Genomic DNA, 25,797 nt, shown 5'->3' on the forward strand with positions numbered 1-25,797 from the left:
AGAGGGGTCGGCAACTCTAGAAGTTCTGGCTGGGGTAGTGCCACAAGGGCAGGAAGGTGTCAGGATTCTCGCCAGAGTGGGTTCTCTCATGTCTCTTGTGGTGGGAGCTGCGGCTGAAGCTCTTCCCACAGTAGATGCAGATGTAGGGCTTCTCGCCCGTGTGGATGCGCTGGTGCTGGGTCAGGGTGGATTTGTCAGTGAAGCTCTTCCCGCAATCGGGGCACTTGTAGGGTTTCTCCCCGGTGTGGATGCGCTGGTGCCGGGTCAGGTTGGAGCTGACGCTGAAGCGCTTCCCGCAGTGGGTGCATTTGAAGGGTTTCTCTCCCGTGTGGATCCGCATGTGTTTGACCAGGTCCGAGTTCTGGCTGAAGCTCTGCCAGCACTCAGCGCACGTGTTGGGAATCTCGATGGTCGGCGTCCTCTTCTTGACCTTGATCTCCTTGGCCTTGGCCACGGTGGCTTCCCCGCTCCGGTGGGAGCACTTGCCCCGGCCTTTGGCGGGCGGGTTCCGCAGGTGCCGCTTGCGGTGTGAGCTGCGGCTGAAGCTCTTCCCACAGTCAGCACATTTGTATGGCTTCTCGCCAGTGTGGGTGCGCTGGTGCTGGGTCAGAGTCGACTTGTCTGTGAAGCTCTTCCCGCAGATGGGGCACTTGTAGGGCTTCTCGCCCGTGTGGATGCGCTGGTGCCGCACAAAGTTGGAGCTGACGCGGAAGCTCTTCCCGCAGTAGCTGCACTCGTAGGGGGTCTCACCGGTGTGGATGCGCTGGTGGGTGATGAGTGTGGAGCTCTGCCGGAAGCTCTTGCCACAGTCAGTGCAGATGAAAGGCTTGTCACCCGTGTGGATGCGCTGGTGGTTCACCAGATCCGAGCTGTGCAGGAAGCTCTTCCCACACTCGGAGCACAGGTTGGGCCTGTCACCCTTGGGCAGTGGCTGGTAGACCAGGGTCTCCTCCTCTGGGGGGCTGCGCTTTGGCTTCTCCAACTTACGCTTGTTCTTGGGCTTCTTCTTCTCCAGGGTCTTGGCCACATTCCCTTTGGACTTTTTGGGTGACATTTCGGGTGGCTACTTGCACTCAACCCCTGGGGCCAGCAGGAGAAATATTCACTTCCTTGTGCTCCCTCACAGCGCTGTCATCTGCTGGAACAGAGAGAGAGAGCCCAGGCATGGGCCATTACTTCAGGGCAGGGACTGTCTACTACTTTGTGTTCGTACAGCACCCAGCATCATGGGGCCCACTCTTGGTTGGTCCTGAGGCCCTGTGTAATAAACCCCTGATTAATAAAAATAATTCATATCCCAGCAGGGCCTAGAGATTTTTGCTGAGATCAGGGCCCCATTGTGCCAGGTACTCCACAGACACACAGCGAGAGAGAGTCCCTGTCCCAAAAAGCTTCATCTAAATAGACAAGACAAAAGCGGTGTGGGGGGGGAAACAGAGGCAAAGGGATCAGCCCCCATGCCACCGGTTTGTGTTGCCTCCGGCTGTTTAGCTAGGTATTTATATGGCCCGCATCACTGCAGTATCTCAGCACCTCATACTCTTTAATGTATTTCCCCTCACATAACCCCGTGAGGCAGGCCCCTGCCACTGCCCCCACAGTACAGGTGGGAACAGAGACTCCGATGCCCAGGGTCACACAGGGAGTCGTCCATGCTGGAAACTTAAATCAAGAATGAGTGTCGCTTTCAAAAATTCCTGCTGTGGTTCAACCACGAGTCACTGAGCTTGATTACCGGGGAGGGTCCCTGGCCTGCATGGTGCAGGAGGTCAGACTAGATCAGTGGTCTCCAACCTTTTTATGCCCAAGATCACTTTTTGACTCTAAGGGCAACCCGGGATCTAACCTGCCCCTTCCCCAAGGCCCCATCCCTTCCCCAAAGCCCTGCCCCACTCACTCCATCCCCCGCTCTCTCCGTCGCTCCCTTTCCCCCACCCTCACTCACTTTCACTGGGCTGGGTTAGGGGTTCGGGAGGGGGTGTGGGCTCTGGGCTGAGCCTGGGGCAGGGGGTTGGGGTGCAGGAGGGGGTGAGGGGTGCAAGCTCTGGGAGGGAGTTTGGGTGCAGGAGGGGGCTCTGGGCTGGGGCAGAGTGTTGGGGTGAAGGAGGGGGTACGGGGTGCTGGCTCTGGGTGGTGGGTCAGGGCTGGGGGTGCAGCCTCCCACTGAGCAGCACTGGTCACTCCTGGTTAGTGGTGCAGCATGGCGGCCACTAAGTCAGGCTCCCTGCCTACCCTGGCCCCACGCCGCTCCCACAAGGGCCCAATGCGCCCCTGCAGCCCCGGGGGGGCAGGGGGGGCATGCAGCTCCCATTGGCCACAGCTCCCTGTTCCCAGCCAATGGGAGCTGCGGGGGTGGTGCTTGCAGGCAGGATCAGCGTGTGGAGGGAGATCCCTGCCCCCGGGGCCACGGCAGACAGCCGGGGCAGGCAGGGAGCCTGCCTTAGCGACAGCCCACTACAACACTAGAGGTCACAATCAACTGGGAGATCCTCTAGGATCGACCAGTCAATCGCGATCGACCAGTTAGTGACCACTGGACTAGATGAACACAGTGGTCCTTTCTGCCTTAACATCAATAAGCTGAACACAGTCTATTCCCAGTCCACAGCCCTCCACTAGTCTGGCCCCTCTACCCAGAACTGGAGGACAGGAATCTGAGAGAGAGGAATGGGAAATGTAAAAACAAATTATAATAATTTGTTTTAGCATTTCCTATGGTTTTCCCAGCATCCAGCACAAGATAGAAAATCACCAAGAAATTTTTAACACCCCTTCTCCCCCGAATAAGGGAGTCTGAATCAAAGGAGCACTTTGGGGGATTCCTCTGACACTGTCCTCAGGACAGCACACTCCCACAACAGCGCAGGGACTAGGCAGAGGCAGGACCAATTAAACCTATCTGTTTGAGCTGAGCAAGTCATTTACAGTTTCTCATTTCACAGGGCTTGGATACCACACTGATGGGTGCAATCCACGAACCTGAACAGAACAGTGTATTTTCCCAGTTTTTATGTTCACAAATTGTCCTTGGACAGGCACAAAAATTCTCAAACCTGATTGTTCTTCAGATTTAGGAGCACACTGCAGATCGGACCAATGGGCCCATCTAGAATGGTATACCACCCTTTGTGCTGCACCAGTTCAGACTAGTGGTCCCTCTGGAGCAGTATCCCCATCTCCCAACTACCTCACCTCAGACCAGGATCATGTCAGTGTCAAGTACCAGATAGTTCGGAGGAAGGTGTGAGGAATCCAGTCTTGGGCAATTACAGAATAACCTGCACATACAAATACAGTCTCACTAAGCCCAGGCAGTCAGAGGTTGATTTATGCCTTAAAGCAAGAGCACAGATAGCCCTTATATACTCTAGCTAATTATGCGTGTTCTTCAGTGAGTAGCTCTGGACCAATGGATTGTTTTGAATAGTGAGTAATGTCCGTGCAAGTCATACCAATTTTGGTTACTTTGATAAAAATAATAATTAAAAAATGCTTACCTCTTAGAGCACACAAGTCACATGGTGTTGCTTCAATTTTTTGATTGGATGATAAGGCTTTTCAAAGCAGGGACCATGTATTTCTCTGTGTGTGTACAGCACCCAGCAGATTCCAGCAGAATATTATGGCCAATGCTATGAGATGAAATTGACGTGGTGTAGGTTAGATTCATGAATCGTCCAATCAGAGAGAAGAGACAATACTACCTGACCCCTGTAAGTAACCAGTTATGAACTGCACAATGCACAGTTACCTTTGTGATGGCCCTCTCTATCTAAGTACCTCTACAGCACCTATCAGCAAAGAATGTGAGCGCCCCAATGTAGCCTGCCACTCCTGCTGAGGTAGGGAAATGTTATTGTCTCTGCTTTACAGATGGAGAAACTGAGGCACAGAGAAATGTAAGGCCAGTAATTTCTAAGGTGATGAATGACTTTGGGTGGCCAACTTGAGACCCCTTTAAGGGGCCTGATTTTCATACAGTGCTGAGCACCCACCTCCTGAAAATCAGGCCCTTTTGTGGGGTCGCAAGCTGGGTACTCAAAAATCACTAGTCACCTCCAAAACTCTTGGTGTAAGTGAAGTGCCATGGTAGTAGGGCGAACCTCGGACAGAGCTGGACCCAGCCCATCTGAGAGCCCTCCAGAGTCTTAACCCATCCCTCCTCCAACTATACAACAGAACAAAACTGCAAATTACACAGTCAAACAAACCTTTCCCAAACGCGCTCGGGTTAATACCCAGACTGAGAACTCGCCTTTCAGAAGCACTGAGCACTCCCTGAGCGCCGGGGAGGGCGGACACCGGGGACCAGTACAGCTGAGCCGCAATTCGGTACTAGACTGTCAGTAATGTGGCTGGTAATTAACTCAGCAGCTCCAATGCCTCTGGATGAAATTCACCCCAGGGCAAGGGGTAGCAGGACGCCTGGCACCACTTCAATCCTGCGCCAGGCACCGGGGAGACTGGGGGTGAGGGAGGGCAGCAACTCAGACCCCCGGGAGCAAAGGAGGGGCCGTTGGTGCAGAGTCACTTTCCTGCCCGGCCCCAGCCCTTCCCCCGGGTCTCTCCCCTCACCTGCAGGCTCCGGCTCAGGGGCTGGTGTCGGCAGAGCCCGGGGCTGGTTCCAGCCCCCGGAGAAAGTCCCCCCGGCTGGGCACAGAGGGGCGCTAGGGAAGGGCTCTCCCCGCACAGACCCCGCTGGGGAGCAGCAGTAGCTCAGCCTGGAAAGGAATCCAGGCTCACAATGGAGGCAGCAGCAGCAGCCTCTGACCCAGGAAGCTCAACCCTGATATCCTGAGCGGAGAAATACAGAGAGAGCCGCCTCCCCTCCCCTAGCAATAACCAGAGACCTCTAGCGACAAACTCTAGGGGCACCGGCTCCCTGCGCTCCCCCAGGGACAGAAACTCAGCGCAGGGGGACCGCCCAGAATCCTGCGCCCTCCTTCCTGACCAGAGAGCCCACAGGAATAGTCCTGCTGGACCAGACCCCAGAGCCAGGTGGAGACCAGTGGCCTGGCTCCGGCACTGGCAGAACCAGATGCTCCAGGAAGGTGGAAGAGCCCTGCAGTAGCAGATGTGTGAAAACCTGCCCCCCCCTTCAGTATTGGTCTCATGCTGGGCTCTAATAGCTAGAGATTTGCTCGCGCCCTACACTAGGGGGTTCAATATCCCTTCAGAAATGTTTGTTGTCGTTGATTAGGGGACCTCTGGATAGTCTTGCTGTCCATAGAAATGTCCAATCCCTTTTAAATCTTGCTAAGTCTGTGGCCCTCAACCACTTCCTGTGGCAATGAGTTCCCTAGGTTAATTAAATATAGTGTGAAAAGTATTTCCTGTTAACTGGTTTTGAATTTGTCACCTTTTAACTTTGTGGTGTGTCCCTTGTTCTTGTGTTATAAGACAGGGAGAACAGAAACTCCTGATCTCCCATCTCTAGACCATTTATTATTTTTTACTCCCCTTTTACTCATCTCCTTTCTAAGGTAACAATCCCAGTCTTTTCAGTCCATCTTCATATGAAGATTCTTCTGGGTCCTTGATCATTCTTCCTGTCCTTCTCTGTCCCCCCCCCCCAACCACTGCCACCACCACCACCGATTTTGCAGTAACCTGTGAAAACTGGGGTGCCCACTACTGCCCGTGGTCTTCAGATGAGGTCACACCATTGATTTACATAAAGGCATTAGAATATTCTCTGTATTGTTCACCATCCCATTCCTTATGCATGCTGACATCTTGTTAGCTTCTTTGGCCTCAGCTGTGCATTAAACCAAGCTTTTCATAGAGCTGCCCACAATGGTCCCTTTCTTGGGTTGATACAGTTCATTCAGAATTCTGATTTAGAAGAGTTTAAAATGTGTCCCTCCAATGTGCATTACTTCACAATTGTCAGAAAGAACTTAATTGTCCATCATGTTGCCCATTCCCCTTGCTTAGTTAGGTCCCCAGAAACCTCCAGAGCAAAGAGATCAGAGACAGAGTCCCAGAAAAAGGTGTCCCTTGGTGCCATTCAGGGGCCCAGGCAGCCCCCTGTCAGGACTTGTGGTTTCTGTTCACAGCTCTGGAAAGGGAGTGTTGTTTAGTGGTTAAAGCAGGGAAGGAGACTGAAAAACAGAACTTCTGGGCTTTTTTCCTGGCTTTGGGAGGGGAGTGTGGTCAAGCTGTTCCAGCAGTGGCTACAAATGGCATATCCAAGCACAAAGAATCAGCACATTCATTCTGAAGGGCAGCGTGGCTACATTTCCACGCACTGGTATTAGGAACTTGGTTCTTCTCTGTGCTGCTGGAACTACCTCATCTCTAAAGTCAGAGGCGAAATGATGCTTGTTTGCCTTTTGGGGCAGAGGTAGGAAACCTTGCTCTCCAATAAGACCTGGGAAGCACACAGCTTCGTTGATACCAGTGTGTGGAAGAGCTGAGACTTGAGCTCACAGCCTCCTGGCTCCCAACCATGATCATGATGGAGCGGCCTGGCGACATTCCTCCTGGTAAGAACTGGGGCTTCAGGTCCATGCCAAGAGACCTGAGACACTCAGAGGGTCTCCCACAAATTCTGGGAGCTGCAGCCCCACAGCATCCCTCTCTGCCCCTCTAGCTCCTGCTGTCCCCCACAGTCATTTGCCCCACAAGTGTTCTCCTGAGTCTCCACCTTCCCCTGCCCCCACCATCTCCATCCCTGCTCCCTCAGTCCCTCTTTGTCTCATAATGACATGGTGGACAGCTGCTTTTCCTGCAGGTGGCCGGCTTCCACCCCACTGGGAACAATGGAAGCCACTGGCCCTCTTGCTAGCTAAACATCCATAACCCCTGCAAGGGCTGGGGAAGTGGCAATCATCTTGATGAGGGCAGCCAGTGGCTTCTGTTCCACTGAGAACAATGGGGAGGTGGTGAGTGGTCTGAAAGCGGGCAGTACTCTGTGAGTTTGTTCTTAGTTATCCTCAGACAATGAGAAGGTTTAAAAAGACAAAGACGTGATATTGTGAGTCACCATAACTTCACAATTCTTCAGACAATCCCCCACACCCTGGAGCCAGATTGGAGCCAATGCCCCTAGAGGGGAAAGCCCCTATGTCCCACTCCCCCACCCAGGGCCAGACAGTTCCTCCACCCTGGGACTCAATTGGAGCCAGTGCCCCTTACAGCGGGAAGTCCCCGTGTCCCATTCCCCTGCCCAGGGCCAACCTGTTTCCCCACCCTGGGACTGGATTGGAGCCAGTGTCCCTTAGAGGGTGAAGTCCTCGTGTCCCATTCCCCAATCTCCTGTGCCATCTCCTGAAGAAATAAGGAAGCTTAAAAGAGAACAACCCAGTGTGATTAAATGCCAAGGTAGAAGAGTTTATTTGCACTCAGCATGAATCATTCACACCGTGTAAAGTCAGCCCGTGGGCAGCCAACAGAAAGGAACATAAACAGTGAGGGGGGAATTAGGAGGGAGAAGAGGCAATCTGGGAAGTCAAAGACATAAAGACACTTAACTGGAAATTCTTCACTAACCCCAGAAGTAGGAAGGTTGCACAAGTCAGTGGGCCCATTAGACCTCGGCCCCTCAAATCTTTTTACCCCTCTTAACAGATTGTCTTGTGTCCTGTTTCCTATCCTGGTCCCCATTGCCCAGGCCCCACCGCCTCTCCCATTGCCTGACACCATTCCCATTTCCTCTCCCTTCATGTACAGGGGCAGCTAGTCTGGCTCCTCCTCCTTATTCCGAGCTACTTTTCAAGGCTGTCAGGCTTGCCATGAAGCACCAAAAACAACTGGAGTAGCCGCTGGCAGGCCAGAGGGAGAGACAGGCATGGGAGCAGCCAGCTGTCTGGACCAAAGGCCAGAGTCCCTTGAGCCACACTTGGGGAATGGCTGTTCCATCACCTGGGTGAAACAGAAGCTATCTCGGCGGGCAAGGACATTTCCGGGAAGCTATGGGGTTTCTCTGCCTCAGGCTCCATCCCAGAGAGTGTTGTGGAGAAACCTACCCCAGGCTCTCTGTGCAGGTAGCAAAGATAAGGCACTGTCAGAGACTGAGGTGTCAAAAGAGGAGGTTCTGGAACAAACATCGTTTACACTACACTAGCTCTGCCTCCCAAACTCCTGAGGATGCAGCTGAGCCAAAATATTTAAATATAATTTAAAACCATTCAAGTTACCTACTATAAAGGAGGAGCTGAAGACTGTTGTATTAAAAGAGATGCTAGGGAAGAGTCAGAGATTACAGACCAGCTTCCATACCAGCTACATGGATTGAAACGGGCACTAAAATAATCTGAACCTAAATGAGGATGATATGAAGGGATCTAACCAAAGGAACCTACTGGGATTCTCTAGAGCACCTCAGCAGAACAGTGGATGAAGACGATCCAGGTGACATCCTTTATTCCAACTTCCAGAAAGCCGTTGGCAAAGCTCCTCCAAGAAGCCATGAAGGGAACCAAGACATCGTGGGGTGAGTGGTGAAGCGTTGTCATGGATTGTATACTGGGAAGGGAAAGGGCACAAAGAGCAGAGCTCAGTGGTCAGTTTTCCAGCCCAGAAGATTGGCAGTGGACTGACAGTGGGAAAGAGCTGCTGAGTGAGTCGTGGGAAGCAGCGTGGGCTGAGGAATGGAGCACTGGCCTAGGAGCCACCAAATGAAGGGTCTGCTTCTGACCTGCTCTGTGAGCTTGGACAAGTCGTTTCCCCTCCCATGTCTATTTGGATAATAAGCTCTATATACAGACAAGAATATTCAGAGTAAATACTAAACATCTCCAAACAGGTTTTGGAGGGATATGAAGCCTCAGGCTTTGGAACTTAACGATTCAGGGTTAAGAGAAAAGTTTTCCTGGAGATAGATAAGCCTATAACTGCTCACTGCAGAGCTTCTTCACTTTCCTCTGAAGCATCTGGGCTGGCCACTGTTGGAGGCTAGACTAGATGGACCATGATCTAATCCAGTCTGGCAATTCCTATATCCTCATGTTCTTTGGGGCAGGGACTGTCTCTCACTATGTGTCAGCGCCCAGAACAAAGGGGCCTAATCTTGGCTGGGGTCTCAAGGCGCTGATCTAATACCAATAACATATAATATGGAATAGAGTTATATTATGAAGGTCTATCAGCTACATTCATAAATGCAGAAAGAGAGATGTTTAATGGATCTGACCCAAGTTAACCATTTGGAAGGAGGTTAATTAGCATCCCTAATGAATGGGTAACAAACACCTCTTGTGGATTTGCTCACAAAGGACTATGAGGCTGGGGACAGGAGCTGTCTGTCATGCAAACAAACCACAAGAAATTCGCAAGAAATCGCCTTTGTGAGGGGTATCAATGGCTGAGGATCACTAACCCAGGCATATCAAAAGAACTGAAACACTGACAAGGATCTTGAAACACAGATCACAGAGGAAAAGACCCTCTTTAAAGGGGGTTAAAGGAGATGGATGGCGGATAGCTGGGCTCTGACAAACAGAATGTCAGGCCTCATCTATACAGGAAAGATTTTTTTGGTATAGGCTAGTGTGAATTTAAACCAGCGTATATATCTCACCATGTGGACAGCTACTCCAGTTAAAGCAGCTTTTTTCTGGTATAGCTTATGTCGCTTGGGACAGGGTTTAAAATAAGCTGAAAAAAGTCACTCCTATACTGCAATAAAACTGTCCACATGGGGATTTAACTGGTATAATAGTAAAACGTTTATAACTGGTAAAACTTTCCTGTTTAGAGAAATTTCCTGATGTCTAGAAATTTAACATATTTTCCTTTTAGTCTTCTGTAACTAAGCTGAGAGTACATCATCTAGTGTAGTTTACAAGCAGTTTACATCTAGATATGTCATGCAATTCATTTCTTTGAGTTTACTAGAATAGTTTCTCTATTTTGAATATATCTGGTTTGTTTTTAAGGAGACGATAGGAGTAAGACTAAGTAAGGACGAGACTCTGGGTAATTTCACTCTGGACAACCCAAGAGAGCAAAAGCATTCTATTCCCAGTCCTGCCACTGGCCAGGTGGGTGACCTCAGGCAAGTCCCTTACCCCTCTCTGGGTCTCTGGCCAGGTCTACACTATAAACTTACAATCGGTATAACTACGTCACTCAGGGGTGTGAAAAATCTCATGGAGGTGGATTAAATATGCCAAGGAGAGAAGCTCTCCCGTCGGCATAATAGCGTCTTCACTGAAACTGCTGCAGTGCAACTGTGCCGCTGCAGCATTTTAAGTGTAGACCTGCCCTCTGTTCCCCTCCCCTATTTGTCTGTCTTGTCCATTTAGCCTGTGAGCTCTTTGGGGGAGGCACTGTCTCTCAACATGTGCATGTGCAGCTCCCGCACAATGCGGCCCTGATCTCAGTTAGGGACTCTAGGCTGGACTGTAATGCAAATAAAAAGTTGAGAATGCTATTGGCTGCCTAGAGCTCACCCCCAACTCAGGACAAAGGATAGGACAAAGGGGACTCTGAAGAGGAGTAGTGTGTCAGAACAAGGCACAGAGAGATGCTGACACAGCAAAGAGGAGATAGGTAGGGCGCCCTGTGGTTTAATGTATTTATTACTGATCCAAGGAACAGGGTGAGCAGCGAGGTGACAACATTTGCAGATGACACAAAATTATTTTAGTTTAGTCACATATAAAGGAGGCTGAGTGCAGAGGGATCTAGCAAAGCTGAGGCAATGTGATGGCAGAGTGAATGCACTGCAGACAAGTGTGTGGTAATGCATCAGACAACAGCATGCCTTCATATTTTTTAATGAAGATTCAATTTATCTAGGAAGTGCTTAGATACTGTGGTGATGGGTGCTATCAAAACCGTACTATAGATAGATACGAGATTTTTTTATAACTCTCCATTCACTTGATTAGGGAGAGCTGCTTAAAAATTAATGGCACTACATGGCCTATGAAAAGGAACAAGATGAACTACTCATACACAATGCTAGTAACATCTCAGGAAAAAGGCCTACAAGGCTTGGTGGACAACTGAATGAAAAGCTCTGCACAATGTGCAGCAGTGGCTAACAAAGAAACACACACACACAAGACATATAAACAGTTGGATAGAAAATAATACTGAGAATATTCTAATGCCACTATATAAATCAATGGTGTGTGTAGTTCTGGTCACCCCATCTCAGAGAGGACATAGGAGAAACGGAAGGTATTCAGAGATGGGTGACAAGAATAATTACAGGCCCAGAAGAGACTTTTGTATGACGAGAGAATGAAAAGATTGGAACCGTGTCAGAGACGAGATTAATGAGAAGACATAGTAGAGGTGTATAAAACAATGAATGGGATAGAGAAGGTGCTCCTATTTGCCCTCTCTCTCCATACAAGAAAAAGGGTACAGTCAATGAAACTGAGACAGAAAATGTAAAACTGATAGACATGCTATTCTACACAATGCATAAATAACCTGTGGAAATCTCTGCCACAAGGTGTATGGAGGCAAACAGTAGCATTGACATTAGACATTGATGTGAAGGACAGGAATACCGTCCCTAGTTACAATGGCTAGGAGGAACATTTATAAGGGGTGCTTATGTAAAGAGCAGAAGCGATCCATCCATTTCCTGGATAGATGGGACAGCTTTTCCACATGAGTAGGCTACTGGAAAACTTTTCATTAGGGGAGTTTCACACCTTCCTTCGAGGGAGGTGGTAATAGCCACTTTTGGATACAGGTGATGGCAGCAGAAGGACAATTGCTCTGATCCTATGGATGAGAGACCATTCTGGAGTGCTGTGTCAGTTCCAGTGTCCACACTTTAAAAAGGCTGTTGCAAAACTGCAGGGGATTCAGAGAAGGACTACACAGAATGATTTGTAACATGCCTTACAGTGAAAGGAAACTTACGGAGCTCTAGCTATTGAAGGGTAGGTTAAGAGGGGATCTAATCACAGCCTGTAGGTACCTACATGAGGATCATATTGCTGATACCAGAGGGCTCATTACTCTAGCAAAGTTCCAGTGGCTGGGAGCTGAAGTCAGCAGTGTTCAAACTGAAAATAAGAGGTAAGATTTTATGGGATTGTAGTGAACCCTGGGAACAGATCCCAAAGGCTGTGGTGGATTCTCCATAACTTGGAGCATTTAAACTGATTTTGGATTCCTCCTTCTAAAACACACTTTCTCACTCAACCACAAGTTACTGGGCTGGATGCAGGAATCACTGGGTGAGATTCTCAGGCATGTGATGTGCAGGAAGTCAGACTAGATGATCTAATGGTCCCTTCTATTCTGAACATCTATGCAATCTCTGTGGCCGTTCCTAATCTCCAGAAGACAAATCCCCACCATGCAGACAGCTCCCCACAGCGGAGCCCACACTGATCCCTGCATGATCCTCAAACCTCGAGCTGTTCAGAATGTCTGGGTGGGGAAGGTCAGTAGCGGGTTCTCGCCCTTGTGGATTTTCTCGTGTCTCTTGTGGTGGGAGCTGTGGCTGAAGCCCTTCCCACAGAAGGTGCAGATGTAGGGCTTCTCGCCCGTGTGGATGCGCTGGTGCTGGGTCAGGGTGGACTTGTCAGTGAAGCTTTTCCCACAGTCAGAGCATGTGTAGGGCTTCTCCCCGGTGTGGATGCGCTGGTGCCGGAAGAGGTTGGAGCTGACACTGAAGCTCTTCCCGCAGTCAGTACATTTGAAGGGCTTCTCGCCCGTGTGGATCCTCATGTGCTTGATGAGATCGGCATTCTGGCTGAAGCTCTGCCAGCACTCGGTGCACGTGTTCAGCACCTCCACCTTCCTCCTGGCCTTGGCCTTCCCCACGGCACCCTCACGCTGCTGCGGTGACGAGCACTTGCCTGGCCTCTTGCCCATCAGGTGCCGCAGGTGCTTCTTCTTGTGGGAGCTGCGGCTGAAGCTCTTCCCGCAGTCAATACACTTGTAGGGCTTCTCACCTGTGTGGACACGCTGGTGCTGGGTTAGGTTGGACTTGTCGCTGAAGCTCTTCCCGCAGTCAGGGCAGGCATAGGGCTTCTCACCCGTGTGGATGCGCTGGTGCCTGCTGAGGCTGGAGCTGACGCCGAAGCATTTTCCACAGTCAGGGCATTTATAGGGCTTCTCATCCGTGTGGGTTCTACGGTGGTTGATGAGGCTGGAGTTCTGGGTAAAGCTTTTCCCACACTCGATGCAGATGTTGGGGCTCTCCTCTGTCTGGGTTCCCTGGTGCACCACAAAGTCCTTTCGCTTCTTAATTCCTTGGATGAGTTTCACTGGTCTCTTCTTCATGGGCTCTGGCTCCTCTGGCCTGCACTGGCTCTCACAGGGTTTGTCCTGCTCAGGGCTCTGGCTCACATTCCTCTTGGATTTCCTGGGCGACATCTTCGGTGTATTGGCTTCCCTGGATAACGATTCAGCTCCTTACATTCAGTTGTACCCCATTGCAAGCTGCAAAATCAAAACAACTCTTCAATTAATTTCCTTCAGAATGTATTAGTATTTATGGGGCATCCATCAGAAATACCCACTCAGAGAATATTAAATTCTTAGTCACTTTATTATGGTGCAAAGCCATCACCTAGCACCAAGACTAAACCAACTGAGACATTTTTAACACCCCAGCAATAGATTCTCTGAACCAAACACTAGAAAAGAGCATAATCCAAGGAGCTGCTTTGGGAGATCCCAATGACTTTGTCCCCAGGACAGTGCAACCCCCCAGCAGCGCGGGGACCAGGCAGAGGCAGGAACTGGCTTTTCCTCTCCCTGCTCCTCACCCTGTCTCAGGAAAGTCAATGTGCCCGGGGTGCTGCAGGGAATGGGGCTGGGCAGGGCTGGGAGCCTGGAACCTCCTTCCCCACTGATTGCTCCTGCTGCCCCTGCCAGCCTCTGCCCCTGTCTCCCTCCTGCCCCCTCGGCCTGGGAGACTCGGTCCTCGGCCCGGTCCTGGGGCGGTCGCTCTCCCGGCGCTGGCTCGGCTCCTGCAGGCGCTCAGGGGGGCAGAGCCGGGGGGGGGGGGGAGAGGGAGGGCAGCAGCTCCGGGACTCGCAGAAACCTCCCCCTGGGAGCAGAGATGGGGCGAAGAGGGGCCGTTGGTGCAGAGTCACTTTCCTGCCCGGCCCCAGCCCTTTCCCCGGGTCTCTCCCCTCACCTGCAGGCTCCGGCTCAGGGGCTGGTGTCGGCAGAGGCCGGGGCTGCCCAGGGGCTGGTTCCAGCCCCCGAAGAAAGTCCCCCCGACTGGGCCCGGAGGGGCGCTAGGGAAGGGCTCTCCCCGCACAGACCCCGCTGGGCAGCAGCAGCAGCGGCTCAGCCCCGGCTCCCGGCTCACAATGGAGGCGGTGGCAGAATCTGACCCAGGAAGCTCAACCCCCGATGTGCGGAACAGACAGGCAGACAGCAGCAGCCTCCCGCCCTTAGCAACAACCAGGGCCCTCTAGCGACAACACTGACTGAAAGCACGTTCCCTGCCCCCACACCCAGCACAGAAATGTGTCACAATGGGGATTCGGCCAGAATCCTTCTCTCTCTCCTGAGCAGAGAGAAACCTCCAGAGGTAAAGGAGCAGAGACAGAGCCACAGAGAAACCTGCCCCTGCTGCCAGCCAGGTATTCTGAGAACCCCTGGGGCCTTTATTTCAGGGATGCCTCAGAAAATTCCTGACTGGAGTTCCTGGACTCTCCTCCTTCCTGTCCCCACCACATGTGTTCATCACAGGTGGATGCGTGCCACGCCAAGCCATCTCTTTGCCTGTCTCTTCCACCCAAGTCAATTGTGCCAAGAACTCTGGCCTGATGATCTGGGATGGGTCCCTCCCACCTGCTCTCCGTGCCATGGAAGGGTGGGGTGGAGGCAAGGTGCACTGGTTCATGTTAGGGTGGCTGCTCATGCATACCCAGAATACCGGACATTCTGGTACCTCCAAGAATGGCGTGGACCTGCCCCTGCTGGCATGACCTTGGACACATGGTGGATGTGAAATCACACCTCATGTGCCCCCTTGCTCCTCCTGTGTGACCTTGCATGCGAGGTCACACCCAGCAGGGGCGGAGTGACATGCGCTTCACAATGGTGTCCCCTGTTCCACACTGGAAAAAAAACACATCTGGTTTTGTCTGAGTATTGAATGGGACACAAACCCTAGAAAAGCAGGACTGTCGCTTGTGGCCTGCCTATCTGGGCATATACCTTTCTGCCACCAATCCCTCCCCACTGGAGAATTGGATTGATCTAGACGCCAGGGTGTCTGACTGGATGTGGAGGTATACAGGGCTGCTCTAGTGCCTTTCCCTTCAGAGGAGGGTGCTGGTGATCAACCTGTTGGTCTAGTTCATACTCTGGCACTAGTTCAACATCCTGAGCCCCTCCCCGGGCACCCTGGCTAGCCTCCAGAAGATCCTGAAGTTTTTCTGGCCAGGGCTGCACTGGGTCTCTGTGGGTGTCCTGATCCTCCCCCTGGGTGAGGGCAGACAGGGCCTGGTTTGCATCCACAGCCAGGTCCATGCCATCCACCTTCAGGATCTGTAGAGACTCCATTTACAGCGTGCTGGCACATGCCTTACTCTGCCGCCTCTGAGGGTCCCACACAACTCTTTTATCTCCATCCAAGAGGTCTCTCAAGAGAGCTCTGTAAGCGCCGGTCTTTTACCAGGACTGCCTCAGAACCAGGAAGCTAGTTTCAGAGACCAGGTTGTAAGTGCTGCTGAGTGGGAGAACCTCTGCACAGAACCCCTGCTGCACAATCCACACCTCACTGTGAAGTGGTGGAGTCCCCGCTGGTGCACTGGATGATGGTTCTGGCTCGTGCCACCAGACTCAGAGACCTGCACTACGATCATAGAATCATAGAATATTAGGGTTGGAAAAGACCTCAGGAGGTCATCTAGTCTAATCCCCTGCTCAAAGCAGGACCAATACCAACTAAATCATCCCGGCCAGGGCTTTGTCAAGCCAGGCCTTAAAAACTTCTAAGGATGGGAGATTCCACCACCTCCCTAGGTAACCTATTCCAGTGCTTCACCACCTCCTAGTGAAACAGTGTTTCCTAATATCCAACTTAGACCTCCCCACTGCAACTTGAGACCACTGCTTCTTGTTCTGTCATCTGCCACCACTGAGAACAGCCTAGCTCCATCCTCCTTGCAACCCCCCTTCAAGTAGTTGAAGGCTGCTATCAAATCCCCCCTCACTCTTCTGCAGACTAAATAATCCCAGTTCCCTAGGCCTCTCCTCATAAGTCATGTGCCCCAGCCCTCTAATCATTTTCGTAACCCTTCGCTGGACTCTCTCCAATTTGTCCACATCCTTTCTGTAGGGGGAGGACCAAAACTGGATGCAATACTCCAAGTGTGGCCTCACCAGTGCCGAATAGAGGGGAATAATCACTTCCCTCGATCTGCTGGCAATGCTCCTACTAATACAGCCCAATATGCCGTTGGCCTTCTTGGCAACCAGGGCACACTGCTGACTCATATCCAGCTTCTCATCCACTGTAATCCCCAGATCCTTTTCTGCAGAACTGCCATTTAGCCAGTCAGTCCCTAGCCTGTAACAGTGCATGGGATTCTTCCTTCCTAAGTGCAGGACTCTGCTCTTGTCCTTGTTGAACCTCATCAGATTTCTTTTGGCCCAATCCTCCAATTTGTCTAGGTCACTCTGGACCCTATTCCTACCCTCCAGTGTATCTACCTCTCCCTGCATCTTACTGTCATCTGCGAACTTGCTGAGGGTGCAATTCATCCCATCATCCAGATAATTAATAATGATGTTGAACAAAACCAGCCCCAGGACCGACCCCTGGGGCACTCCGCTTGATACCAGCTGCCAACTAGACATCGAGCCGTTGATGATTACCCGTTGAGCCCGACAATCTAGCCAGCTTTCTATCCACCTTATAGTCCATTCATCCTATCCGTACTTCTTTAACTTGCTGGCAAGAATACCGTGGGAGACCGTATCAAAAGTTTTGCTAAAGTCAAGATATATCACATCTACCACTTTCCTCATATCCACAAAGCCAGTTATCCCATCATAGAAGGCAATCAGGTTGGTTAGGCATGATTTGCCCTTGGTGAATCCATGTTGACTGTTCCTGATCACCTTCCTCTCCTCCAAGTGCTTCAGAATGGATTCCTTGAGGATCTGCTCCATGATTTTGCTGGGGACTGAAGTGAGGCTGACTGCTCTGTAGTTCCTTGGGTTCTCTTTCTTCTCTTTTTTAAATATGGGCACCATATTTGCCTTTATCCTATTGTCCGGGACATCCCCCGATTGCCACAATTTTTCAGAGATAATGGCCAATGGCTCTGCAATCACGTCAGCCAACTCCCTCAGCACCCTTGGATGCATTAGATCTGGATCCATGGACTTGTGCATGTCCAGCTTTTCTAAATAGTCCTTAACCTGTTCTTTCACCACTCAGGGCTTCTCACCTCCTCCCCATACTGTGTTGCCTAGTGCAGCAGCAAAGGGAGGGGATGGACCCGACAGCATTCAGCCAGTGTATGGGGCTGCCCACCCTGTGTCCCTGTCATGTGCTCTAGGAAGTGAGGGCAGCCTTGCCTCGTGCTTCTCTGGCTTTTCTTGAGCAGGTCCTGTGGGAGAGTGCCTCCTGTCCATCTCTCACCCCTGGCCCTCTGGAACTCGTCATTGGTCTCCGACAGCCTCACTGGCTGCTCCCAACATGCCACCTGAGTCAGCTGCATGACATTCAGCCAATCCGTGTCCGAACCGCACCCAGAAAATACCAGTACATGCTCATGCGTCACATCCTCCACTTCCTCACAAGCCTGTCCCACCCCAACACCACATGGTGGAACCTGCTGCCACTTGAGGAGGGGGAGGAATGCCAGCCTCTACTCTCCTATGGTTCTACAGCCTGCCAGGGATATTAATTGGCAGCCCCTCCATGGAGCCATAAGCATAGGCATGTACCTGGCATGGTTCATGAACTCACGTAATTCCTGTCCCTTCTGCAGAGATGGAGACCCTGGTGCACATCTATGTAAGATGCATCAAGGTGCTTTTCCTCTTCCAGAAACTCTTACTGAGGTTCTGACTGCACTTCCCTGCGCATCCTAATTCATGCACACCCCATCTGCAGGCCCACAAAGTCATGAGATCTTGTCAACCTCCTTCTGGCACTGGCCAAGACAGCCATCCATCACTTCAGGAGGAGGACGCTGGACAAGGGGTTCTCTGAGGCCTATTTCCACTCCCTCATCTGATCATGCCACGGGGCAGAGTTCCTCTGGGTGCTGTCCACTGACTCCTTAGACACCTTTGAAGCAGTGGGTGCTGTCAGGGATTCTCTGCACAGTGTCCCTCTTTGGATCCCTCATTTCCAACCTTTAATCTTCACTCCTGTCCCTGTTTTTTCATTTGTTGTCCCCAGAATTCACTTGTGGCCTGGGTCCAATGACTGGGCCTAGATCTGTCTGCCCCAGCATTCTTAGTACCTGTTGTGCCAAGGAGATGCAGGCCAATGCCAATAAGGCTACCGCATTTGACAACTGGATGCTGGCAGGGGTTGTTTTGTGTAAATAAATAATCACAGAAATAGCCACTTTCTTCTAACACTGAATTGTAAGTGTTGGAATGATGGAAGCAGAATTAACCCTGGAGCTGCTCTGCATCTATCTGTCTCACTGCAGAGCTTCTGCCCAGAGCCCTTCCCAGCCCCCTCCTGCTGCAGTCCATGACCCACAAATGGCCTTGGTGGGTGGGGATGGACATTGCTTGTGAGATCTTCGGATCTGACCTGCTACAAGTCCAGCTCTTAGCCAGAAATTCTGGCATTGTTTGCTCTCTGGTCTGTCTCCAACTCTGTGGGGGGGGCAGACTTGCAGCTTGGGATAGCTCTATGGGGCTACACAGTGTAGGAATGTGGGGGAAGCGGGAAAAGAGCAGATGAGGAACCTATTTAGCAGGAGCTGTCCTGAGACTTGCAAAGAGGTACTGAGTAGGGGGATTCACACAGGGTGATTAGGGAGAATTGATCATGGAGGGCACTGATTAATTATTGCAAGGGGGTAGGAGAGTTAATTGCTGTCAGGGAGTTGAATGATTTTAGGGAAGCAGCAGAGAATTGATCTTTAGAAGGGGAAATTGATAATGTCTGAGCAGGGGAATATAGAGTAGGTATCTCAGAAAAGAGCTACAAGAACAATTCAATCTTGGGAAAACCTGCCTTGCAGTGAGAGACGAAGGTAAGGCCTGGTCTACACATAAAATGTAGGTCAACATAGCTATGTCCCTCAGAGGTGTGAAATATCCACACCCGTGAGCAGCTGCTTAGCTTTGCCAACCTAACTACAGGTGTAGACTCAGCTAGGTTGATGGAAGATGCTACTGTCAATCTAGCTACGATCACTCAGGGAGGTGGTTGTCCTACAGCGAAGAAAAAAATCCTTCCCTAGCCTGCATCTGCACTACAGAGTAATGCTGGCATAGCTAAGGCACTGTAGCTATGCTGTTATTGTCCATGTAGTGTAGACAAGGCTTTAAAGAGCTCAATCTATTTAGCACCGTGTTGCCACCTGTGGTAATTTTGCCACCATCCACAACAGTAAATGCTTTTTAATGTTCTGTGTGATCGCAGACACTTTACTGGTGTCAAACATGTGTGTTTGCCTGAACCATCTATCTACAGTACATATATGGTCCTCTTTCCCTTAGGGCCTTACCCTCCTTAATGTACATAGCCACAAAGCACCCCTAGGAGGTAGGACAGTGCTATTATCCACATCCTTCCAAGAAGGGACTAAGTGACTGGCCCCAGGTAATACAGGAGACCTGTGGCAGAACAGGAAATTGAACCCAGGTCTCCCATAGCCTAGTGACCTAACCACTGGGCCATTCTTCCATTAGGCCTCCCCCCTGGGGCTCAGGTAAGACTGCTCTCCTTCAAAGTGGCTGCCCTTTCCCTGCAGACTCAGCGTGTGGGACTGAGGCTGTTCCCAGTAAAACGTCTGCCACCTCCCCAGATTTTCAGTTACACTGAGCCCAGGCTGTCTTCAGGAAGGATGTCCATTGCTTTATGGTTAGGGGAGTGGACAGGACTATGTGAGGAGACAGGGAAATTTGGGAAACAGGACAGATGCTGAGGGGTCACCAGGGAATGTGGAGTGAATAGGGGAGGCAGAGAAAAAAATGTCAGTGTGTGTGTGTGGGGGGGGGGGGGTGGAGCAGGGAGATATTGTAACAGAAAAGGGAGGGAAATTGTGGATGACAGATTAATGCAGGGGTGGGCTGGGGAGCACAGAGGGAGAATATGAGTGGGGGAGGAGACTGGGTAGAGTTTGGAGGGAGACAGAACAGTGACAGGGAGGAGATGGAGGAGTAGGAGGACAGCTCCCAGAGCACAGGAGTAAGGGAAGTCCTTCTGAGCAGCCAGTGGGGAGGTTACCTCTCCCCATATGTATTTCAGGTTAAATTTTGCACGCAAATTTCTCACGTCTTGAGGGACATAGCTTTACCCTGAAGGCTGAAGGCAAATGAAAATAGAAATAAATGAATTAAATAAATCCAATTAAAAATCTGATGATTTTTTAAGCCAATCTTGTGGTTTGGGGATCTGACTCATGACTTTTGAATGCTTGGGCACTACTGTTAGCTTATCTGAGAGAAGGCTGAGAAGTTACTTGATCACAGTATGGAAATACCTACATGCGGAGGAGATCTCTGATTGCAGAAGGATCTTTGATCTGGCAAAGAAAGGCAGAATGAGATCCAAAGTTAGAAGCTGATGCTAGGTGAAAATCAGTCTGGAAATAAGAGGCAGTTTTTTAGCAGTGCGGGTAATTAACCACAGGAACTTACCTAGAGACGTGATGGATTTTCCAGGACATGGAGGGGCGCATCCTTTACTGGTATAAAGCATCATAGCTCCAGACAATTTACACCAATGGAGGATCTAACCAGCAGCCTTTAAATCAGGACTGGCAGGCTTTTTAAAAAAGATTTGCTCTGGTTCAACCACAAGTTATTGAGCTGGATGGAGGAATCACTGGGTGAGGCTCTCTGGCCTGTGCTAGGAAGGATGTAAGTCTAGATGATCAGAGTTGTTTCTTCTGGCTTTAAAATCTGCACATATCTGGGGGTTGTTGAGGTTTATGGATTAAGCAGGAGTTAGTGCAGCTCAAAACTGGGACAAAAACTTCAGAGATGGAATCCTGTTCCTTATGGCGTCAATTACACAACTTCAATTGTCTCCCAAAGGGCCATGTGTCTATCCAGCTACTTTCTAACACTCTAAGGCTTTAGCTCAGGGGTGGCCAACCTGTGGCTCCGGAGCCACATGTGGCTCTTCAGAAGTTAATATGCGGCTCCTTGTACAGGCACCAACTCCGGGGCTGGAGCTACAGGTGCCAACTTTCCAATGTGCTGGGGAGTGCTCACTGCTCAACCCCTGGCTCTGCTACAGGCCCTGCCCCCTTCCCACCCCCTCCCCTGAGCCTGCCATGCCCTCATTCCTCTGCCCTCTCCCCCCCCCCACCCCAGCCTCCCGCACTCTAAAAACAGCTGATCAGGAGGTGTGAGGAGGGATGGGGAGGCACTGATCTGCGGGGCTTCTGGTGGGTAGGAGGCGCTGGGAGCGGGGCGTGGGGAGCTGCTGATGTATTACAGTGGCTGTTTGGCAATGTATATTGGTAAATTCTGGCTCCTTCTCAGGCTCAGGTTGGCCACCCCTGCTTTAGCTCATGAGTTATTGCACATGATGAAAACCTATCTGAAAGTTAAATCCGCTGGGGAAGAACGGCAGCGTTTCTCAGCTAAAGCTGGAAGTGTTTGCAGGATTTCAGCCAGAGTGTTCTCAGCTTACTCACAAAGTTGTTGGGTCAGTCCAGCTTTCCCCAGCACACACAAACAAGCACAGACAGATGAGAAGGCAGGAGAGAGAAATACAAGAACTGATATTCCATTTCTGCTCCAGTGGAAGGTGTGTGGTACAGAGCTACCAACTTTTGTGCAGATCCATGTATGATGTTTTAGGTAAATTATTTAATGAGCTAATTTGCATATTTATAATTACAACTCCTGAGTGGCAAAGTATTGTGTATAGCCCATTATTTTTGTTACCTCAGTTCCGTCTCTTTGTTCCTCTTATCCACCTGTTACATGCTAAGCCAGGGTAGCCAACCTGAGCCTGAGGAGCCAGAATTTACCAATGTACATTGCAAAGAGCCACAGTAATATGTCAGCAGCCCCCATCAGCTTCCTCCCCCCTGCTCCCAGTGTCTCCTGCCCACCAGCAGCCCCACCAATCAGCATCTCCCCCTCCCTCCCTGCACTTCCCAATCAGCTGTTTCGCGTGCAAGAGGCTCTGGGGGGGGGAGGAGAGGGAGTGAGGGCATGGCAGGCTCAGGGGAGGGGGTGGGCAGGGGGCAGGGCCTGTGGCAGAGCCAGGGGTTGAGCAGTGAGCACCCCAAGGCACATTGGAAAGTTGGCACCTGTAGCTCCAGTCTCGGAGTCGGTGCCTGTACAAGGAGCCGCCTATTAACTTCTGAAGAGCCGCATGTGGCTCCGGAGCTACAGGTTGGCCACCCCTGTGCTAAGCTCTTTGGGACAGGGACTGTCACTAGCTTTATGTTTGTACCCCACCCAGCACAGTGGAAATCGGACCTGGATGCAGCTTCTAGGCTCTATCGCAATCTAAATGTTAAATAAATAATGTAACTGTAAACTTATGAGAGGTTTGAAAGAGAACTGGATAAATTCATGGAGGTTAAGTCCATTAATGGCTGCTAGCCAGGATGGGTAAGGAATGGTGTCCCTAGCCTCTGTTTGTCAGCGGGTAGAGATGGATGGCAGGAGAGATCACTAGATCATTACCTGTTAGGTTCACTCCCTCTGGGGCACCTGGCATTAGCTGCTGTTGGCAGACAGGATACTGGGCTGGATGGGCCTTTGGTCTGACCCAATCTGGCTGTTCTTATGTTCACCCTGCCCCTTGTGCATTATAATACATTCTGTCACTGCAAGATCACAGACTGTGTTTTCCCTCAGGAGGATTTGGGCTGAGGCCATGCAGACCCACACCCTGGATTTCTTCTTGAGCTAACGGAGCAATTGGTAGCAGAAGCAGGCTGCTAGGCACCTACGTCCCAAGTTTAGGCTCCCCTGTGATCCACAAACCCCACTCCACTGCCTGCAAGCACCCCAACTTACCCCATCTAAGTTTTCAGGGTAAAAGTTCCCTAGGTCCCTATGTTTCTGCCTCTGAGCATGCACACTGTTGCCTGCCTCTAGGCATCCAGACACATATCTCCACCTAAGGCCCAGAACAATCCATGAACTGGAGAAGACAGGTGGGTGAACCCCTATCTTGCTTGTAGGGCCAGGTCTGGTAGGTTTGCTCAGAGGCCACCTACCAGACCAGGAACCATTCAAAATGTGGACATCCAGCTTAACTCAGTGGTTAGAGTACTCAGCCGAGATGTGGGAGACCCAGGTTCACTTACCCCGTCTGTCTGTGGGGGAGAAATAATTTGAACAAGGGTCTCCCAGGTAATAACCATGGCCCTGGCACTAACATGTGGTGCAGCAGCATAAAATGATGTCCTGAAGAGAGGGACAGACAAGAAGAGGGCAGCTCAAGTGGGGAGGAGGCTCAGGATCTACCAGTAAAAAGGCAGAGAAGGCACCAAAAAGAGGATGTGTTGGGTAAAAATGTGATTTGCTGGAAAGGGGAAAGCTGGCCCTTGAAGGGCTTTGTGCAAGGAGCCTGGCGGTGAGGGGCACAGAGCATATGATTGGTGAGGTTGATCACTGGGACACTGACAGAGGGAATATACTTTGGTGCCAAGGTGTGGATCGCTGGGTGAGAAGCTGACATTCATTAGAAAGAGGTGCAGTCATCAAAGGAGCAACACACGCTGCAGAGAGGCAAAGGTGGGACAGCTGGATAAAGCTGGACTTTGCAGCCAGAGACAGGAGGAACTAATTCCCTCCTGGGGTCACACAGCATGTTGTTGAAAAACTTCTTTTATTGTGAATGGTGATTTACAGTTTAATATTTTCCTAAGTGAGTATTTGATGTTACTTTCTATTTGATTGTTTTGCCTTTATAAAGTTTAAAATGTAAGGTTATCTCCATGGTGTTGTTTTGCCTCCACCTTTTCTCACAGTAGGCATAGCCTAGCCAAGCTCTGGGTCACAGTATTTACCTCTCAGGAGAGCACTAACCACTGAGCTCTGGGATATTCTGGTGTGGGGCTCCCTCAATTTCTCCTGTTCCACTGTGTATAAATAATTAAAGAGTCATGGGGCCATAGCAAGAGAGAGAGAATGACTCTGTAGCCTGGTGTTTTTGAGGTGGGTGACCGAGGATCAAGTACCCTTGCTCCTTTGTGAATCCACGCTTTACCCTCTAGGAGGTGGTCCATATAGAGAGAGATGCAACATACACTTTGCCATTGGATTATACAACTATTTGTGATACAACAGTGGAATGTTGAGAATCAGGGCTCCTGGATTTGGCAGAGAAGTGTATTCAGAACTGGGGTTAGAGACAGGGTAGCCACGTACATAGATATGGCATATATATTCTGAAAGACATCACTGGTAAAGATATGAAACTTGGATCTGGCATTGTAGGGATCTTGGATCTATTTCCAGCTAGAGACCTAGCTTAGTCAATCAGATTGTGAACTACAGAAATAATAATATTACTCTGCAACAGAAATGAGCATAGAATGTAGTCACCTGGCTCACAAGTGCACCTTCTCCTAGGCCAAGTGGTGTTTTATGCGCAAGTCCCACTAACACATATCATGCATGAGATTTTATTTGAGATGCAGGAAGACCTGCCAGGGCTGCAAATGCATGAGATGGCAGGTTGGGGCAACTTGTCCACTTCAGGCCAAACTCTAAAGACAGAGAGTCATAAAACACCCCATGTTTGGGACTAACCTGCACAGCTTCTGCAAAGGAAAAATCATGTCTCCCTGATCTAGAGGAATTCTTTGATCATTTATTAACAAAAACTAATATACAAACTGGTTCTCATTTATCTAATTTATTTAGACTTTCAAAAAAACCTTTTGACAAAGTCCCTCAGCAGAGGCTCTTAAGGCAGCCAAGTAGTCACAGGATGAACGAGAAATGTACTGTTATGGATTGGACACTGGCTAAGAGGCAGAAAACAAAAAGGATAAATAATCAGTTTTTCAATATGGTAAGAGGTTAACAGTGAGGTGCCTTCACAGTCCTGTATTAGGACTAGTTAGGGTGACCAGATAGCAAATGTGAAAAATCAGGACAAGGGAGTGGTAATGGGGGAGTGAGGGAGTAAATAGGATCCTACATAAGACAAAGCCCATAATAATCAGGATAGTCCTGATAAAATGAGGACATCTGGTCACAGTTTGACTTTTATATTTGGGGGGCAGCTCCAGTCAGGCCAATGGGGCTGTGCTTGGGAGGGCAAATTCCACACTTGCCCAAGGCTTGCAGTTTTGGGGGCAACACCCCCTCTGCCCCATCCAAACTTTGCCCATGCCTAGGGCCAGTGTTTAATATGAGAACTGAGGTGGCAAAATTTGCATTACTTTGTGTATAAAGAAGGCTAAGTTACTTCAGAGGGGACCTAACAATGTTGGATGAACTAGACAACATGACAGCAGATGGAATTCAGCGCAGGTAAGTGCAACACAATGCACTTTGAGCCAGATCATGCCATCAGTTTAAAATCAGATTTCATTTTCCTGGGAAGTGTTTAAATAGTACGGTGATGGGTTCTATGAAAAAACCCTATGATTGACAGAGGTCAGCTGAGATTTTTCAAAACCATCTAAATGGATTTGGACACCCAGCTCTGGAAATTGGGGGTAAAATTTTCAAAAGTGCCTAAGGGCTAGATTTTTAAAATTATTTAGGCACCTA

The 25,797-nt window shown here is 50.3% G+C and overlaps 1 protein-coding gene across 1 annotated transcript in view; it reads right to left on the bottom strand.

Annotated features, from left to right (window-relative positions):
- LOC144273976 (uncharacterized) overlaps positions 1–25,797 on the bottom strand; it is a 31,646-nt gene continuing 5,849 nt past the window's right edge. The window contains exons 3-4 of the mRNA XM_077832704.1: positions 12,346–13,365; positions 1–1,063 (exon numbers count right to left, since the gene is read on the bottom strand). Coding sequence (XP_077688830.1) covers positions 17–1,063; positions 12,346–13,299 — 2,001 coding nt within the window. The 5' untranslated portion in view covers positions 13,300–13,365 and the 3' untranslated portion in view covers positions 1–16. The remainder of the gene's footprint in view (positions 1,064–12,345; positions 13,366–25,797) is intronic.

Source organism: Eretmochelys imbricata, chromosome 14 (genome assembly GCF_965152235.1).
Source record: "Eretmochelys imbricata isolate rEreImb1 chromosome 14, rEreImb1.hap1, whole genome shotgun sequence".
NCBI classification, from domain to species: domain Eukaryota; kingdom Metazoa; phylum Chordata; order Testudines; family Cheloniidae; genus Eretmochelys; species Eretmochelys imbricata.